The sequence below is a fragment of the Eumetopias jubatus genome, unplaced genomic scaffold (assembly GCF_037043125.1).
Source record: "Eumetopias jubatus isolate StellerSeaLion01/CBP00866 unplaced genomic scaffold, mEumJub1_p1.0 scaffold_1, whole genome shotgun sequence".
Classification (NCBI taxonomy): Eukaryota; Metazoa; Chordata; class Mammalia; order Carnivora; family Otariidae; genus Eumetopias; species Eumetopias jubatus.
Window position 1 is genome coordinate 135,757,008 of NW_028274807.1, and position 20,990 is coordinate 135,777,997.

Here is a 20,990-nt window from a genome sequence, read left to right on the forward strand (position 1 = left end):
GTTGTAAAATTTCATGGTCAGAATGCCAAACAAAAGAGCAAGAGCAGATGCAAACTGTGGTGTACATAACCCTCCTGCCCCTGCACAGATGGATTATCTGTTCCTCAAATTACCTACAATGTTCAGAACCCACTCACAACCACCAGAACTAGATTTAGAGGGAGGTAAACATTTGGTTTCATGGCTTGTAGATCTATGCGAGTCCCTGAAACATTGCTGAAAATATAACAAGAAAACACTTTGATTAGTCTCTTGGGTTTGCAATTCATCTTTCCTCAGCACATGTTAAAATAAAAACAGATGGTCACTAAAATGCCTCTAGAGCAGAGCTTTTGCTGCTGAATGAAGTATGCAAATTAGACCATGACCATCTCATTGCTCTGTCTCTTCCTTTCCCTCTTATTGATTTTCTATTTCTTCTGTTACTGGAGAATCCCAATTAAAGGAGCTTGGAATGCATACCCAGGGAATTTGAAATTTTAAGGAAAACACAGGGTGATTCTGAATCACATGTTCTAAAAACCAACAGAGAAACACCGTCTTAACCTTTCAAACTCTGGCTTGGCTTTTCCCACTTCATTGAAATAATTTTTCAAAGACACCTGCTATTTTACAATTTTCAGATCTCCAATATAGGTTGTCTTTCTCAACCTCTCCGAAAAAAGCCTTCAGGATCCACTGGTTAACCACATTCTTTTTCTGAAATTTTCTCCTCCTTTGACTTCCCAATCCTGGAGCAATCCTAGCTGTTGTCCAAGCTTGAGAGGTGATGTACTGTCATGGATATGAGCACAGACTCTAGAGCCAGCTTGCCAGGGTTCGGGGTCTGACTCTAGTTAAGAGACCTTGGGCAAATTACCTTCTTTGTTTCAGTTTACTGATCTACATAATGGACACAAATAAACTATAGTAACTCACAAAAATATGATGTAGTATACATTACATACCTAGCACAAAGTAAATCCACAACAAATATTACTCATTATTTGTATTTCTGACACCTTCATTATCTTAGGATATTTCGCTCCCTCCTATAGAACAAGAATTAAATTTTAAGGTTGCTTTCCCTCTTCTTCTTTCTTTTGGCTATTTTATAACTCCCTGAGCTATAGTTCTTCTATCAATGAGATAGAACTCCATTTAGTATCACAAACTGAGTAAGTACCTAGGTCAAATCATCATCTTTGTTACCCACACTCCAATCAGCTTTTCCTCTGTTCAGTCTTAACATTTAACAACACTAAACTAATGTAACAATAGTCACATAGCATACAAACAGGGTTCTTTTTTTTTAAGATTTTATTTATTTGAGAGAGAGAGAATGAGAGACAGAGAGCACGAGAAGGAAGAGGGTCAGAGGGAGAAGCAGACTCCCCGCTGAGCAGGGAGCCCGATGTGGGACTTGATCCCGGGACTCCAGGATCATGACCTGAGCTGAAGGCAGTCGCTTAACCAACTGAGCCACCCAGGTGCCCTACAAACAGGGTGCTAATCTAGAATCTTGCTAATTCTTCATTCAAGCTGTATTCACTATTTTATTTCTCCTGCTAGTTATATATATTGTACCAATTTTCTTTGTTAGAGGATAGTAATCTTCTTTGGGATTGGGAAATATGAATTATCAGAATTACTATTGCATACACATGTTTGTTTAATATACGTTAATGAAGTTTAATATTCTTACATTAATTCTGTTTTTATTCCTCTCCTTTTGAAACCATACTTGTTGTACCTCTAAGTCAATGATTAGTTCATACAATCTTCTACACTTCTATACTTTTATTTAGCCATTGAAATAAAATCTTAAAGGAAAATCGTATGTGTTTTTTGTCACATATTCTCTCTGAAGTAAAATCTTGAATTGAAATCTACATTCATTTTTTTCTCTCCTCTATAAAGACTGGCAAATCTTAAGTGACTAGTAAACATGTCTTGCTCATATCTTTGATTTCAACACTGTACCTGATACAAGTAGTTGGAAATGGGCAAGCATATGTAATCTGTCTTTTGTCTTTCTATCTGTGTACATAGTGTCAACCTCAATCTGGATAGTCTTGACACCCATTTAAGTTTCCCAAGAAGAATCTAACTGCATGTAAAATGTCAGTAAACAGAACTGTCGTTACTGAAGATGCCACAGGTGAGACATAAGAGAGAATTATAGCACACATTACAAAGTTAACAAATTAAAATTTCAGACTAGACAAGCCTGTCTCCTCCATCCCCTTGTCCCTGACCCCAAGAAGACATTCATTTTCCGATCTGTCTGGCTCCTAGTCCCCAGACTCATTGCTCTTCACTTGTCTACAATTAGTTTGGGCAGGTCAGTTATGTCCCATCTCTAACTGCAAACCAACATAACTAAATTCATCGCAATGTTCATCAAACACTGAGCTGCACCTCTGAGGCTATTTCAGATTAATCTTAGAGGTATTCTAAAGTTTTGTTGGAAATAAAATTATAGAGCTTTTTTCCCCACCTCTGTGGGTTGCCATATTTGTGTTTAGATTCAGGCTTTTACCTCATTCTCATCACATTTTTGTTATATCTTCCAGAAATTTCTATTTTACTCTTCATGGTGCAGTGCTGCTATGGATTTATTTACTTCTGTTCTCAAATTTCTTGTGTCACATCATTGCAATTTTGGAAATAAGAGGAAATAGATGTGTCTATGTTGCTATTTTTGAAAATTACTTTCTTACCTTTTATTCAAAGACTTAAAATTAATATTTTGAAAGTCTATTTAATGAATTGATCTTTAAAAAGTGCCAACTTAAAAACACACACACACATACACATATGCTCATATTACTATTTAGTGTTTCTGAGAAACAAGCACAAAATGATGAAGCATGCCATGCCTGGGGTGAAGCTGTAGAAACTTCCCAATGCCAGTTTAAATAGGGTTGGCCTCTACATGCAAACTAACCTGTTTAGGAAAGGGAAATTCATACATAAAATCAGCCCATTTCCATTACCTGCTAGTTCTGCTACTGTGGGCAAATTACTTTAGGGAAAATATAAAGGAAATAGAAAAATAATGAAAAAATATGTACTTTCAAACATAGAAAAGTGAAAGTGATTATTTTCCTAATACTGGAGAATAGAAACACTAGACCGGAAGAGATTGCTGTGGAAGTAGTGACTGAAAGGGGCAAAAGGTGAGGGAACGAGAGAGTTCAAACTGTGCTAAACAGATTTGAAGTTTTGATGCACAAATGAATTATTCTGCATCCTCAGTTTATGCTACCACTGCTAGAAGCTCCCAATTCTTCAAACTGCCCCAAACAGACACACACATATACACATAGAAAATCTCCAATAGAAAACTGTTACATCCCAAATAAATTTTATTCTCAAACTAAATGGCATGCATTTAATTCATTCTTTTTTTTTTTCTTAAGGCTTCTCTTAGTGGCCATTTCACCTAATTTTTCATGAATAACCACAGTCATGAAGAACTAGAGTATACTTCTTCCTGGGCACAGTTGCCTACTGGGGTGGTCTCCAGATAGGAGTCACGCTGGATTATCAGCCTCAGATTATAAAATGTCACTATTATCCCAGTAAAGAGGGGTTTTCTTAGAGATATAGACTGGATAAGAAATCTCTGTGTTGATAAAGATGCTACTATTCAATGAAATTAATGTTAGGCCCAGGTGAAACATGTAGCTAGTGGCTAGAATTCCACCTATTTGAAATGATCAACATGTTTTTCTTTCATGGAGAAAAAAAAAAAGTTGGTAACCAAAGCCAAAAACCTACTCAAAATTTGAACATGATAAAACTAGCATTTGTCATTTTCTCCCATATTTTTATCCTTCAGTGATAAAAAAGAAACTTGGATCGGGCGCCTGGGTGGCTCAGATGGTTAAGTGTCTGCCTTCGCTCAAGTCATGATCGATCGAGTCCCGCATCGGGCTCCCTGCTCCTTGGGAGCCTGCTTCTCCCTCTGCCTCTCTCTCTCTCTCCCTCATGAATAAATAAATAAAATTAAAAAAAAAAAAAGAATTCGTGGCTTTAAAAAAAAAGAAACTTGGATCAAAAAAGAACAAAATGTCTTATTACATAATGTTGGACAATTTAATATCAGCATTTTTTCACTGTCTCCCCTAGGCTGAATCTTCTAAAGGTCGAGAAGAGAGAAGCTTGAGAAAAGCAACATTCCTTATTGCCATATCACATTATGTCATATACTAATATAGATATTATTCAGAAAGCAGTTACCATTATTTAGGAAAATGACCTGAAAAGGCATCACTACTAATCCATAAATATACTAGTAAGTTCTAACTAGTCCATGGACATTCTACAAAAGCACAAATAGTCCTTGGAAATCAAAAGGTGAAATGAATTTTTATATAAATGAAAAATTTATTATAAAATCAAGGCCTGAAGTAACAGAAAATTCTATGAAACTATTTTGAATTTTTATTAACTACCCATGTTTCAAGAGAAGGCACCTCTTATAAATTTAAAATCCACTGACACTTTAAACCTTATCTGGAACAATCAATGGAAAGAGAAAAGAAAATAGATCAGTGAGAGCTTGAAAGGAAAATTTTATTTAGCTTTTCTGTTAAATAAAAGAAAATTTAATGCTAAGAGGATAGATAAGGGTGACAATATTCTAGATTTATGTGTTACAAAACAATGAGCACCGAAAGACTCTAGAATACTATTAGATAAAACTGAATTATTTGATAGCAGTTTCAACCCAATAAAAATGGAAAACCAGGCTTAATAAAATAACTCAAATATGACAAAGGTATTATGAATAAAATAAAGTTGTCACAATAGGTCAACTTGTTACTCAATCCTTTAACAAACCTTTAACAACAGCTTAACCATGGTGAGTGAGCACATGAAATTGAATTAATTTCAATTTTTAAAGTATTAAAAATTTAAAGTATTTTTAAAGTTTCTATTAAATAGAAACTTTAAATACTCTGAAAGTTTTACCCTTTGTTATATGTATTCCAAAATGCTCTTATGAATCAAAGGAGCATGTTTATGCTAATCTTCAAATTTCAGTTTTTAGATAAAAGTATACTTTTATCTTAGTATATTTATATAATCTTAGGATACTTCATTTTAATACTCAACTTTATACTTCTTGAAAATCTTATTAAAACCCTATATACACAATAAAAACCTCAAGGTTTTTCCATTATAGGATATATCACATAATTAGAAGATAAAATGACAAATGTGAGTAAAATCTCAACATCTAGCCAGAAATCACAATTCCATTATTAATTTCTTTAGGGTAATTTTAAAATATGCATTCATAAAAAGGTGGTGGTATGCAAACACCATTATATTATCATGAATGTAAAACTGTACATCCAATATTGCTTACTCAATTTATTTGCATACCTGATAGAATTGTGACAATTTAGATGAACTTATCTCCGCAGGACTCTAGGTGATTTTTATTTTAGTTTTGCACATTTATGAATAGTCCAGATGGGACAATATTATTTTTATCATCAGAAAAATAATAGTCATTTGCAGAACTTAACTTCTAAGTAAATAAATAATTAAAGACGTTTTCCAAAGAGAAAATTAGTAAGCCATGCAGTTTGTACTGGAATTTCTTTACTTTATAGTTTTCATGAGAGGGTAAAGCATGGAATCTCTGGAATATGATAAAGTCTACACACTTAAGCAACTTTTAACTACAGAATACCCTTTTGCCACTTTTGTATCTTCTCATCTCGAAAAAATGTGCAACAAAAAGAAATGTATTTCTGGAATAACAGTGATAAATTATACAAGACCTATTTACATGACTCTATTCTCTACAAAATATTTTCAGCAGTTATTTGGTAAAGAGAACTTAAGGAAACTCAGATTTGTTGTAATAATGTAAGTTAGGTAGTTTAAAAAATAACAACTCAACAACATAAGAATACATCCAAATGTAGGATATAATTTTGTGACACTAGAATTTACGTTTACCAGAGAAATTTGTATGTTGCTGATAATGGAGACAGGTGACTTTATGGATAGAATTATTTCGTAAGTGTCTTAGTCCCTTTGATTCCTGGCTACCTTATTTATAAAATAGAATAATATATTCTTTGCAGAGTTGTTGATTGGGATTTAATAGATGATATATATAAATCACCTGGAACAATAAATACTAACTCACTTTTTGTTCTCTTTGCATTTTTTTATGACCACTTATATTTAGGCATCAAATAGACAATACAGATGGAGGAAAGTATTAAATTTTGTTGCATTTGAACAATGAAGCATATTATGCATATTACTTATTAAGATACAGCAAGCATTGGTGGTGTCTTAGGTAGATTTCCAGGAAGTAGATGCAGATGATTTTGTGGGCGAGTCCTGCAGTCCATTTTGCAAGTATGAACATTCAAGAAGAAGAATAAAACAATTTCCATATCTTTCTCTAAATAAAAATGATAATGTTCTCAACTAAGAATTTGTAGGATCCTTTATTCTTAGGAATTCCATTTTTAGCTTGGTTTCTGTGTGGTAAAGGAATTACCATTAATAGGTATATGAGGCTTGGAATTGGGCTTTCTTATTTGTGAACAGGTCTAAAAAAGTACACTTTTAGAGTGGGGAGGTGGAGGAATATGTACAGGGAATAATATGTTTCTATATTAATGTAAGGTACTAACGCAGTTGTGAGGTCGATTGCCCATAGTAAGATCCACCTGCAGATAAAGGTGAGCATTCCTCTGAAGTATCATTCCAGACCAAACTAATATGACCTAAACCAAGTGTTCTTACTTATTCACGGTTGTTTTTAGAGACTTTTACTAGAAAGAGCCTTGGGAAAAAATAATATGAATAGAAAATGTAGCAATAAATTTTGTTAAGCACCATATTGATCAATGCCTTGTTGGCAATATGATAGGATTTTTTTATGTTCTCTTAAAATGATTTCTCTCTTTGAGTAAAGAAAGGCACAGTTTCTGCAGAATATTCATTCTGAGAAGGCAGTAGACTTCAGAAGTGCAGGTATGTAAATGAATAAGACCTGAGTTTGATTGCTAGTTTGACCATTTAATAGTTGTATGACCTTCATCACACTATTTAATCAATGTTATCATCAATTTCCACATTTATAAGAAGAAGATAATGGCAACATCCCTGTGATTGTAAGGAAAAATTAAACAAGAAAATGCATATAAAGACTTTACCACACTACTAGCCCATAATAAATACACTGATAAAATGATTTTAAAATAATCAATTTGAGAGAACTCATTCCTATTACTAGGATTTGAAAATTTTGACCATTCTAAATTTTGTCTGGGACTGGCTCTGATTTGAGTTTCTAAGCCAGGCATGACTGACTTTTGTCCTGGTTTCTTTCTATGATATCATTTATTATTCCTCCAAAAGAAGTTTGTCAATGTAAACATAGGTAAAGGAAAACACCAAAGCTGCTACCATTATCTCCAACAATACAAACTTAAAGAAAAACAACTTGAAATTGAATCATACTGTGCTTAAGAAGGTTTCACCTAAATGTCAAACATAAGGTTAAGAAGTTCAAAATAGAGGCTGTGAAATATATATTTTTAAGCAGGACTTAAGAAACACATTCTGTCTTACTAGTTCATCTTATGCCTATAGAATTTAGTAATTCTCAATTATTTTCTGATGACTATTTTTGTTTTTTTACATATCTTTGACCAATAACATCCAAGATGAACTATTTGCCATACAGTAGAAAGAGAAATATGGAGTCCTTTCTAATTAGACTATTTTAGCTTAGCCATACTAAAAAGAACAAAGCAAGGTAGAAATAATTTCCAATTTAAAAATGTACTGTTTTTCTTCTCATTATTTGGTAGCCTTGAAGCAAACTACAAATTTATATTAAAAAATCTTCATGATGCCAAGTCATGAGAACAGATCAAAATTCAGGCTCATTTTTAAGTGACATTAAATTTAGACAAAATGTATCTTATTTATCAAACATGAAGTATCCAACCAGAATACAAGATTGTAATATTTTGTTTGCTATTGATTTAGCCTTCCTAAGGAATCCACCCCTCCTCTCCCTCACCTCTCCTTGCTTTTCCTAATAAAGTTGCATTTGCTTCCAAAAGTATTTTTGTGCTATTTTTAGTATCTGTTTACTCCAAAACTCAACATACACTTTCCCCAAAATGTATTCTAAAACACTTAAACAAACAAATGAATAGAAAATGTAGCAATAAATTTTAAGCACCATATTGATCAATGCATTGTTGGCAATATAAGATTTTTTTTACATTCTCTTAAAATGATTTCTAATACTAATACATTTGCTAGTGTTTTCACTAGCAAATTTAAACAATCTTTAAGTACTGACAGATCATACTTTATTGTTCAAACACCTAGTTCATAAGATATGTATTTTTCTCAATTTAACTGCAATCTTACTAACCAACTGAAGCCCCTTAACATGCAAAAACAAAAACTCTAAATATTGTTTTATATAAAATTTAAAAGGATGTCCATTTCCAAAAAACATTAAAGTTGAACATCAAGGAACACTAACGTCAACTTTTTCAAATTATAACAAATATCTTGGAGGGTCATGAAAACAATCCTAATACAATTAAATATATACAACAAACAAAATTTCCCCTTTTCATCCAAAATGCTGTGAGAGATTATTCAATGTACTGTGCTGATAAAGCTTTTATTTAATGTTCTGTCCTGGTTTTAAAAATAGATTAGTCTATTCTTTTATCTTTACATCTGCAGGCACACAAATAACTTAAGTTGATGATGTAAAATTGAGAATATATTTTTAGAAAAACTTACCATTGTCATTTTTCAGGATCCCATTGCTCAGTTGTTTTAATCTCTTTTGATGTGATTTGCCATTGTAGTGGATTTGTGCTTGAGCTGCCGAATTCAGCTGAATGTTACAAACATTGCACAAAGTGAAATTGGCATGTTTCTTTTCTCTTTCAGGTTTTTCTTCAAAGTCATCAGGTAAAAATTCAGCCTCACTTTCTCCATCATGTGCACATGTGAAATCTAGGAGTGCAAAGGAATTTATGAACAGGCTGATCAAGACTTCTGGATTCTTTCATAGTACTGAATTGGATAGCAAATAAGCATTGTTCTAGATAATAAGAATTCAAAATTTCCACTTCCTCCCTTTTTAGTGCATCACCTTCATACTATCTAAAGTAGTTAGCTTCTTTAATGGAATACAAATGAGAAATATTTCACTTTTTTTTTCTATGTCAAATAGTGGGTTAAAGGTCTGAAAAGGGTCTAACATACATTCATTCAATCATTTGACAATAGAATAGGCACTATAGATTTTCCTGTCTCATAGCTGAAGAAACTAAGGTTTAGAGTAGTTAAATAACTTGCCTAGGCTCACACAGCAAATAAATGGTACAGTGGGATAGAAGTTTTATTAATCTCCAAATCCCAAATTCTTCATCATCTTGTTCTCTAACAGGTATTAATGTATTAGATATTCCCCTTTTGATTCAACTAAATAACTTTCTCTTGTTTTTCTATTCCTTGCACATTAAGTAAAGTCACTTATATCCGGATGGATACATCCTACAAAAACAAAAATGCTGAAATTGTTTCAGTACCTAAAATTTTATATTTTATACCTGGAGCACAAAAGTGATTCTGAATACCCAAGATATCTTCATAAGTAGGGTAAAAAAAGGGTAACTTATCTGTGGATTACAATGAAATATATTATTTTGGGATAAATATATGCTTTGTATACTCAAATCCAAGAGAAAAGGGCAACTGATAATTCCAGTACCTCTGGCTTTAACATTTAACTACTGCAATACATCTTTTACTATTCATTTAGAAATTACTTAAAATAATGGCTCCTTTCTAAAATTTTTCTATGTTTTCACTACATGGGACTCTGTACAACTCTTATGGTCCAGGTTTGGGACCATTCCAATTTTCCAGATTTCTCAAGGATTTATTTTATTGTCATTGAAAATATTGGCAGAGGAAAGCAACAATTATTTTAACATGCATTTATTAATTGCCTACTGTGTGGCAGGCAATCTTCTAGGTGCTGGAGATAAACTGATAAGATGAGGATGGTCCTTACCATTATTCAACTTACTGATAATGATAAGAAGGTCATTAGAAGATGGGCTTTGGCATCAGGTGAATGAGATAATAAATGCTAAAATAATTTTAACAATCAAAATTTTTCTACTAAATCAAGCCAAACACCTAATACTTGAATCAAAGAATATTGAAGTATCTAATTTCCAAAAGGAGTAAAAGCATATAACTCATACTTTTGGGAGGAGCCATTTATTTAAAATATGTTAACCTCTTTTTAAGAAGGAAGCTTCATCTTTCTTACTCAGGTAGCCCTATTACAAAATATTAAACATATAATTTAAGTGGTCATATTGAAAAGAAAATAGATTTTGTGAAATGATTACATAATCTTAGTTAAAGCAAAATATATAAAAAATATTAGCTTTTCTTCTTTTATTTTAAGATTTTATTTATTTATTTATTTGAGAGAGAGAGCACAAGAGGGGGAGGAAGAGGGAGAAGTAGGCGCCTCACTGAGCGGGGAGCCTGATGTGGGACTCAACCCAAGGACCTTGGGATCATGACCAGAGCTGAAGGAAGACATTTAACCAACTGAACCACCCAGGCGCCCCTAGCTTTTCTTATTTTATATTAAAGAAAATAATTTAAGTATCTACTCTAGGTTTGTATTCAGAATGTTTCAAAACTTCTCTTGCTAGAGCTGATTTATATTTTTAAAGTCAAAAGACTTTAAATACCATGAAAAAGATTAAGTAAATGATGGTGCATTTAATCACTGTGATATTGGGGTGCCTGGGTGGCTCAGTCGTTGAGCGTCTGCCTTCGGCTCAGGTCATGATCCCAGGGTCCTGGGATCGAGCCCCACATCGGGCTCCCTGCTCCGCAGGAAGCCTGCTTCTCCCTCTCCCACTCCCCCTGCTTGTGTTCCCTCTCTCGCTGTGTCTCTCTCTGTCAAATAAATAAGTAAAATCTTTAAAAATAATAATCATTGTGATATTGTATAGCCAATGAAACAGATCGGAAAAATTTGTAACATGGGAAATTCTTTCTATATAATTAAAAAACAAACACAGGATGTAAATTTACAAATGTTGACACTATGTAAAACACAAATAAAACTTAGAAAAAATGATAGTAGTTGATTCTGAATGGTAATTAGAGTTAGCGTTTTTTCTACATCTTTTCCTCATTTTCAAAATTTTCCATAATGGCCACTTACATTTATTATTTTAAAAATCAATATATTTGAAAGAAATAAGCCAAAAAAAGAGAACCTGTATCCTACTGAATGAATGGTAGCTTTGTCAGAACTAGGCCAAACTACACAGACAGTCCCAGTACATGAGCCTCTGTGATACATCATTTTTAATAAATATATGCCTATGTTTGGAGGAAACATTTTCTTCCTTGATTCACATTTCCACCTTGACCTATAAAATAAGAATGTCTGCCAACAATTTAGTAGGAGAAAATACTGGAGAAGATTTTTTCTACCAAGGCTATGAGATTTATTTGCTTACATGTGAAGGGTTCCCTGATTACTAAAGAAAGTGAAGACTAGGTCACCGGAGTTGATAATTAATTTTGCACCAGGAAGGGGAGAGGCAAGGATAACAACTCTTAAAGGAAGTAGAAAGTAAGATATATTAACCATGTGGCATGAACATTAGGAAAAAAAGGAAATCTTGAATAAATTGTTGTGACTGGGGTCACAAGACATTTATAGAATTTGCAAGAAAACAGCAATGTTTCAAATGGCACTCTCTAAAGTAGGAGGTGATATGCATAAGTAATTTTTTACTCCTCATATGGTAAAATTATCACTTAACTTCTGGAAGGGAAATTTTGTTCATTTGAGTTTCACTGAGAAAAAAAAATTCAGTGGCCCTACATAGGCTTTAGGTAACCAGCTTGGAACCCAAACTATTTTATCAATTAACTCATTTTTTTCCACCTAACCGCTATCCCTCAGAACCACTGAAGACACTTTGAAAGTCTGTGGCTTTACATAATAATGTGGATCTAGACCGTATCATGTAATAGGTTTAAGGATTAAAATTATCCGAGGGATGATTACTGTAGGAATTAGGTATTTGCTTGTGTGCATGTGTGCGTGTGTGTGTGTGTGTGTTTTAAGATTTGTAGACAAAAAGTTTAAATTAATCCTATGATCATAGAAATCAAAGGTGGGGTATATAAGAGAACTCATCTTTGGTAAGCTATATTAAACCATGTATCTGAGCATAATTTGAGCAAAATAAAAGTGGAAACAATATTTTTCCTGGGAAGCAACAGGGTTCTTGAAGTTGATTTATAGTACATTGTTTTGACCCACTTGGGAACCTTCTGAGGTAGAAGTTTACATGTCACCACTTGAACCAAAGCACCAGCTTTTGGCATTAAGACTATCCTGAAAATTGCTGATCTTTTCTTCCCCACATTACCCCCAGGGTAACAGGCCATAACCCTGGTGGACCCTAAGTTTGGTGTAACCCAACTTATTAATAATCAAAAGTTGGGGAGTAGACATAGAAGCCAATTGAAGGAGGTCCCAATGACCAAAGCTGGAACAACCAACTAAATACCATATTATTGGATTATAGTCCAAAGTATAAAATACTTTATACTTTAAATATAAAATATCAAGGAATATATACTGATATTAAAAAATAAATGGGGAAGAAGATGCAAACCCCCCATGAAGAAGTGATCCAAACAGTTTAAATAGATACCCTTCCTCAAGAAGGATGGAACATTACTCCTTACCCCTTAAGAGCAGGCTACACTTAGTGACTTGCTTCCAAATAATAAAGTAACTCAGTAGTGGAAAAACTTGACAAACACTACCTCAGCTATGTAATCAAGGCTAACAACAGTGATAAGTCATGTGGACAGCATGTATTCTTGATATGACAGGTTGAGAATGGTTTTTCACCTCTACATGTCTTCCTCAGAAAAACACATAACCCAAGTCAAAGCACGAGAAAAACACCAGACAAAAAAATGAAGGACATGCTACAAAATACCTATTACTCCTGAAAATTGTCAAGGTCATCAAAAACAAAGTTTGAGAAATTATCACAGCCCAGAGGAGCCAAAGGAAATATTAAAAGTAAATGAAAGGTGGTATCTTGGATGGAGTCCTGAAAGAGAGTCAGAACGCTGGGTTAAGGAAAAAAAAAGAAAAGAAATAAAATCTAAATAAATTATGCAGTTTCATTAATATTAATATATTATTATTAGTCCATTAGTTGTGACAAATGGACCATACTAATCTGTCAACAAGAGAAGAAATTGGGTTGGTAGGGTATATGGGAACTCTAGTAACTTGGCAACTTTTCTACACATTTAAAACTATTCTAAAATAAAATATTTATTTATTTTAGATTGGGGAAAGGTCAGGGACCATTCTCTCTCTTCTTGATGCATCAAGCCAGAATTTCTTTGGAACTTCTATACACTGGGAAAGAACTAAGAAAGAAGCTTCTCTTCTTTTCTTCATCCCTTGCTCATTTATTTCCAAGCAGGAAAAATAAATTGTGTGATTGGGATGGTGAGGGAAAGGATCACTGCCTCATGTGTGGCCAACCATCATGGCTCTGTATTTCAAATTCACTTAAAATTACATTTTCTGGGGTGCCTGGCTGACTCAGACAGAAAAGCATGTGACTCCAAGAGGGGTCATAAGTTTGAACCACATGTTGGGTGTAGAGATTACTTAAATAAAAATAAAACTTTTAAAAAACTTACATTTTCTTCTCTTCTCAGTTGCGATATGTGAACTTAAAGTATAAAGGCTCACATCCTTGAATGGAAGGCCCAGAATTTTCCAGCTGCCCTGCATATAACTGGGGAGGTAAATGCAATTCAGACAGGAAAGGGTGGGAAATCCAATATGGACCACGGTTCCAAGCAATTTTCTTGAATTCAATTTCCCTATTAAATAACCAACCAACCAACCAACCCATTAATGAAAAATTTAACACATCTTCTGAGGCCTTTTGTCTATTTATGATAAGTTCCAATCAGGATGAAGAATAAGCTATTCACACACACACACACACACACACACACACACACACACAGTGTTATCCAACCAATCTCCATATTAAGAATTCAGAAACTCCATTTTGGGTTAGTATTTCAACCCTACCAAAACAATCAACAACCATTAGCATAAAATTAGAAGCATTTACAGTAGTGTATATTATTTGACAAACAAACCTAATTTATTGAGTGGAAAACTTTCTCTACAGATAATTTTGGTGTTTTATTTCAAAGTTAACAAGCCAGGTTCCATTTTTTTGCCCATGGTTGCATATAAATGCAACCCTTGTTCTTGGATCTGCTACCTTATCAAATGGATAAGCCTTTAAAATCTTCAAGAATCGTAAGGTTCTACAATATTATGAAGTGGCAGTAGATAACATCAGCCAACAGGCAGTTTAGAGAACAATAAACCATACTTTAAAGGGGTTTTACAAATGACCTATAAAATCATTCAATAGTAAATGTCATAAATAAACTAATCTAAATGATTATTGTTTTTCAACGGCTTCTACTGCCATAGAAAACTTTTTAATGAAATAGAGCGGGACTTAAAATATAGAACACATTTAGCACAGACCGGTTTCCATAAACAGTGGCATAACTAAATAGCAAACACTAAAAATACCTTTAGAAATCTTGGTATGACCATGTATGTAGCAGTCATTTAGATGAAATATAAAATAAATTAGATGAAAATAAAATAAATATTTGATCTTTAGATATGAAAAATGAATAGTTCAGGTGGATAACAGCTAGCTACTTAAAAAAACAGAACTCATAAGTTCAACTGATAGGCAGCTTTAGTTCTTTGAGTTTTGAAAGTACTTATACAAGGACAAGAGGTGATAAATTTGGTCTATTTGTTTCAAAATCAATTTCTTTGAGAAAATAAAAGCAAACATCTAAATACTACTCAGATTTTTTAGAACAAACTTTGTCTGAAAAGAGGAATCTACTGATATGAAGTTCCCTACAGAGTCTACTATATTATAAAGAGCTTTCTCAATTGCTTTATTATGAAAAAGAAAAAGTACTTTTTGGAGAGGACATGGAATTCTAGACCATTTCACTTAAGGAGAAATTGTACTTTGTACAATCTGTACAAATCCTTATAGAGTTTGTAATTCATTCCTGCACGACTTTACTTGACTGGCTCAAAAAAAAAAGAAGGTAAGAAATATAACAAAGATTTAATCATTATTTTGAGAATATAATCTCATAACTACAACTGTAAGATGGCATTCTGAAGAAACATTTCAAAGGTCATATTAAAAATCAGAGAAAAGTTGTGAACATCTTGAATAAGTATTCATAGAGCAAAATACTTTTAAAAAATAGTACTATACTACTGTTACATGATTGGATACTGGTTACTTGGAATAAAATTTCCAGAGACAATATTGTAAATGGATTTTAAAAGCACTCATTTAATTTGAAATAACTTAAAAAAATAAAATAGCCATTAGTTATCTGAAAGGTGATTCTAGTGATGACAAACATTGTTTTCAAATGTTTCAATGAAGTTGCTTCTTGAAATTAGAATCATGAATGAAATACAAGCAAATATTTTATTTTTTAAAGATTTATTTATTTTGGGAGAGAGAGAGAAAGAGCATGAGCGAAGGGAGGGGCAGAAGGAGAGAATCTTGCAAGCAGACTCCCTGATGAGTGAGGAGCCAGGAGCCAATACTGGGCTCCATCCTACAACCCATGGAGATCATGACCTGAGCTGAAACCAAGAGTTGTACGGTTAACTGACTGAGCCACCCAGGTGTCCCAAAAAGCCAATATTTTAAAATCTAATCGTCATTCTTGAAATTTATGGAAGAAAGTTAACCATTCTTTTCTCTTCTTGGTAAAAAAAAATGAGGGATTGAGTTTTATTCAACATTTCCCTAAATTAGGATTACACAGCATAAGTTATATTTATATCTATACAGATACAGATAAAAATTCCAGATATGCTGCAAGAAACCAAGTGAACTATTTCAGTAGTCAATTTTCCTCTGTTTTCAAGACTAATTTATAAAAAAAATATTTTACTGTAATGGTCAAATTATATGAATGTATTAATTACATTTATAGCATTTCACCTTTGAGAAAATTATAGATCACAACATTCTTGTACATTTCAATTTTAAAACTATAAATAGTCCGTAATTATGTAATTAAAGTACCAACATTAGAGCAATTTTGCATTGATCTCATTCCCCACTAGAGTGCAGTATGAATTTAAAATTAAAACTACAGTATCTGGAGATTCCCATAACACTAGGCGTAAAAATAGCATTACTGTAATTTTGTAAATATATAATACATATACACATATTCATATACACAATATTCAGCTTTTGTGGTATGCATATATATAGTACATCTAATTAATTCCATGTAAATTCACCAAAATTTAGCTATAAAAATCAGACATTAAAAATAAATTGGAGGAATGTCACAGAAAAGCAGACACTCTAAATCAATCTAATAATCATGTTACTATAAGTTCTCTATTAATGAGCAGCAACTGTTTTATATAGTTTTCTGATTTAAATATCACTGTGGAACTTTAAAAATTAGGACATTTTAATTAGTATTATCTTACTTTTATGATAGGAAAATGATATTATAAAAGATTACAGGAGACAAGTCAAGGTTAATGGATTATTTCAATTACAGTTTTTATTATATCATGGCATTAAACCAAATTTGTCAGTCTCAATAAGATTATGGTTTTCACAAGGTGAAGAAAAGCTTACTAAATATTCAAGGATTCACATACAAAATTAAACTGGGAATGTCAGGATGAGATATAGAATGCAACTTTTAAATATATTCTTTTCCCTTCTTAGGCAGTGGGCTTTTAGAATTGTAAACTCACAATCAGAATTTCTAGTGTGAGGCCTCAGATAAAGAAAACCCTACCTTACTCTTCAAGTGACCCATCATGAAATCATGGCTAGAATATCTTTGAGAGCAAGCAAGAGCTCATAGTTTAATGTCAAAAATAAAAACAAAGGCAAGTCTTATCTTTTTAATAAAAGGCATTCTATTAAAACCATATTCAGTAGATGTATCTTAAATTTCAATGTAATTAATGTCATCTCTTAAAGTTTCAAAATCCTATGAAAAAAACTTCATAATGACAATATATTTTTACAAATAAGCTACAGATATTCCCCTATATTCTGGCCTTTTAAAGTTATTTTTGCTTTTTTTTTTAATTTTAGGAATCTCTTTTGAAATCAGTCATGACTTTGGGGCCTCATTGGCAAAATCTGACCCCCTGGATTTAAGCCATCCAGTATCATGCCACCAGGGTGTTGAGGCCAGATTATGAGCCATGTTCCTGAGTTCTCATGCTATATTTTTTATCATGCTATTTTAAATATTAACCCTGTTCCCTTGAAAATGCACAAAAATTTTTGTGCTTTCATCTGTATCCTACTTTGCATCTAAAACAGCTTATATAAAACTTAAGAGTGGTTTGCCCCAGAAAAACTTCTGAAGATCTAAATTAGAGAGAGATTGCTTTGGCTTCTATCTGGTGAAAATTTCTGTGAGAGGAGGAACCAGGAACCCAGATCAGTGAAAAGTGATTTGACAAACATATTTAAAGCACCTCCTCTGTGTGCAGCACCCTTTTAGACACTTGGGGGTATCAGCACTCCCAAAAAAGCAAATATCCTAGTCTTCTTTGGAGTTTGAGAAGAGAGTGAAAATGTAGGTTATATTGACTTTAGGATGACCTGATGATCGGTTACATGCCAAGAAAGAGTAAAACTGGTATTTATTGCAATTAAGATTTAAGTTTGCAAATTCAGCAGTTGGATGCTTGAATTATTCATTTATTTCAAGAAACAGCTTTGCCTTTGTCTTATTCATAATACTTAAAAGTCCCAAGATTTTTTTTTCATGGACTTTATCTTCTTCAGACATATTTTGTTATTTGTGTGATATCAGCTGTTGTCTGTGTCTGGTTTTTCTTTATAATACAGACTTTCTCATGATATTATGCATGCAGTTTTAGCATAACCATTCTTATGAATGATACAATTACTCTTATTTCAATATTTCCTTTCACATACCCCCACCCTGGTATCCAAGGATTAGAGAAGATACTACTGATAGTTCAGAATATCTTCAGACTGCATAAAAATATTTTCTCATATTAAGAGAAAATTCCCTGAAACAATTTGTGCATTCCAACTGTGGCAGACATGCCCTAAGATAGTCTATGTCATAGTGGTCAGACCTTTGGACAGTCTACTCCCCTGGAGTGTAGGCAGAACCCATAACTTGCTTCTACCAATAGAATATGGTAGAGGTGATGGGATGTATATAATTATGCAGATATGATTATGTTACATGAGATGAAACTGCAATGCCTATCAGGTGAAGAGAGACTTTCTTTCCCTTGCTAGCTTTGAAAAAGCAAGCTGCCAAGTTACAAGCTTCCCTATGGATAGGTCCACTTGGCAAGGAGGTTAGGGTAGTCTCGACCAACAGCCAGGAAGAAACTGAGGCCATCATAACCAACTGAATGGTACCAATAAAATGAGTGAGGAAGTGGTTTCTTCCCTAGTCAAACCTTAGATGAGACCAGAGCCCTGGCTTATATCTTGGTAAACAAGTTCTAGAAACCTAAGGAATAAAAAAGTCTGACACCACTTCCTTTAATTAGCTTTCTTATTCAGTATTTCATGTAGCCATTAGCCCTGTGCTCTCAGATGATATGTTTTGTTTAGAGCTGTTTTGCTCCAAAACTCTTAAGCCTACACAAAGTAATTGGTATATCACTGAGTAATTTGATTCTGAGTAAGAGTGTTTTAACTGTAGCCAATCAGAGAACTTTTTATGTTTAGCCTTTCTCTTCTTGCTCATCAGCTGCAAGCTGACAGAGGACCCAGAGAAACCAGCTAAACAATGTCTGGATTCTTGATGCTCAGAAACTATAAGATTATAAATCTGTGCTATTTTAAGTCCCTCAATTCACTGTGATAATGTTATACAACAAGAGATACCTAATATATCAACTAACTCTTCTATATTCTATCAGTAAAATTAGGAATTAACCCAAATTTCCAAGAAAATGTATTTGTTTGTTAAGAATAAGCCCTCAACAATTTCCCACCACAGCTTTTTCAAAAAGGTTTGAGTCATGTCTTCCTTAAATATTTCCATTTAACACATATCTGCTGTCTCTGAACTTCACACATATAAAGCATATTCAAGTAAAACAAAGAGAAAAATAATTCCCCCATGAAGATCTAAATCTCCTGACATAAATCCATGACAGACATCACTAATTATGACACTCTTCCCTTCTGAGCCTGGATTTGGTTTCACACACTCTATACATCAATGTAGGGATCCACAAATTGTTCAGATTTGCCATATAAGATGAAACTGTATTTGCTATACAAAATACATCGACAAATATATCACTGTCAAATTGACTTAGATATCGATTAAAAAATAAGACAAAACTTAAAAAAATAAAAAATAAGGCAAAACTATGTAGTAGTCATGTAACATAGTTTTTCCATTATCAGGATGATAAGCTTGAAGATCATTAATTAAGTTTGTATAGCTCAATAATTCTAGACCCAGTAAAAACAATCCAAGTTTTAAATGACTTTATTATAGCAGTTATTATAAATAAAAAGTTACGCAGGGTGGTAAATTTAAGACAGAACATAACTGTATACATAAACAGAGGGTTTTTTGTGTGTAGAATACTTCAGTAAAGATTTCATTTATACTCATATTTCTCAAATGCATTATATTCAGATTTAAGTTCCAAATAGAGACATGACAGATGTGAATATAGGTCTACGAAGAGATGTGAAAGACCATTAAATGTTAGAGGATTCATAAATTTAAATTATAACAAATTAGGTTTCTTAGACCAAAAAAAAAAAAAAAGATTAAGAAGAACCTTAATAATGGGCTTAAAATATATAAAAGAATATTATTAAATTGAAGGTGGTTTTCATTTCTCTTAATGAAAGAATAATACTACATGACTTTAAACTACAGCATGAATAATTTAGGCTACATACAGTACTATAATTAAGAAAGTTCTTTGGCTGGGTCTTTTTCTTTTCTTTTTGTTTTTTAATAGATTTTTATCCATCTAGGGTAGTTAAAATTAAATCCTTTTAAAGATAAAAAGATGAATTCTGCTCTTTTCAAATGCTCTGATCTCCAGAGAATGAAAAATTTCACTAACAAAGATTCTTCAAGAAATGAAGTTTCCTATAAAAGTATATTTATATCCCACCATTAATACATAATTTTTCATTAAAAAATCTTTAGTAGGCAGGGCACCTGCCTCAATCAGTTAAGCCGCTGCCTTTGGCTCAGGTCATGATCCTGAGGTCCTGGGATCAAGCCTTGCATCTGGCTCCCTGCTCAGCAGGAAATCATCTTCTCCCTCTGCCTCTAACCCTCCCCCAGCTCGTGCTCTGTCTCTCTCTCTCCATATATAACAAATAAATAAATAAAATCTTAAAAAATGTTTAATAGGCAAATAAATTATAATTTCCCCTTTCAATGTTGCTTTTTAATTGAAATGGAATTTAGCAAAATATTGAGTCTCAGAGCAATTAGTGGGTTTTTTTCACTTTCTTTGTAGCTTGAGTTTTTTCTTTTTTTCAATTTTCAACAATATACATATTTCATGTTTTTGTTATTCTACTTTTATAATCCAGAAGAAGTTAATTAAGAAAAGAAAGTACTAATTTTTATTTAGATTAAGATTTATTCAAGAGATATGGGATACAAAACCACAAGCTTCACTATATCAATACCTGGATTTTACCTAAATATCAATTCTAATTCTCTAGTGAACCCAAAGATCACTTTAACGAGCTCTGAACATGAATTCATAG

At 32.9% G+C, this 20,990-nt stretch overlaps 1 protein-coding gene across 1 annotated transcript in view; it reads right to left on the reverse strand.

The window, feature by feature from the left end:
• Positions 1–20,990, reverse strand: part of ZNF385D (zinc finger protein 385D) — an 859,807-nt gene that overhangs the window by 636,722 nt on the left and 202,095 nt on the right. Inside the window, exon 2 of the mRNA XM_088021277.1 lies at positions 8,803–9,021. Within this exon, the coding sequence (XP_087877403.1) occupies positions 8,803–9,021 (219 nt within the window). The remainder of the gene's footprint in view (positions 1–8,802; positions 9,022–20,990) is intronic.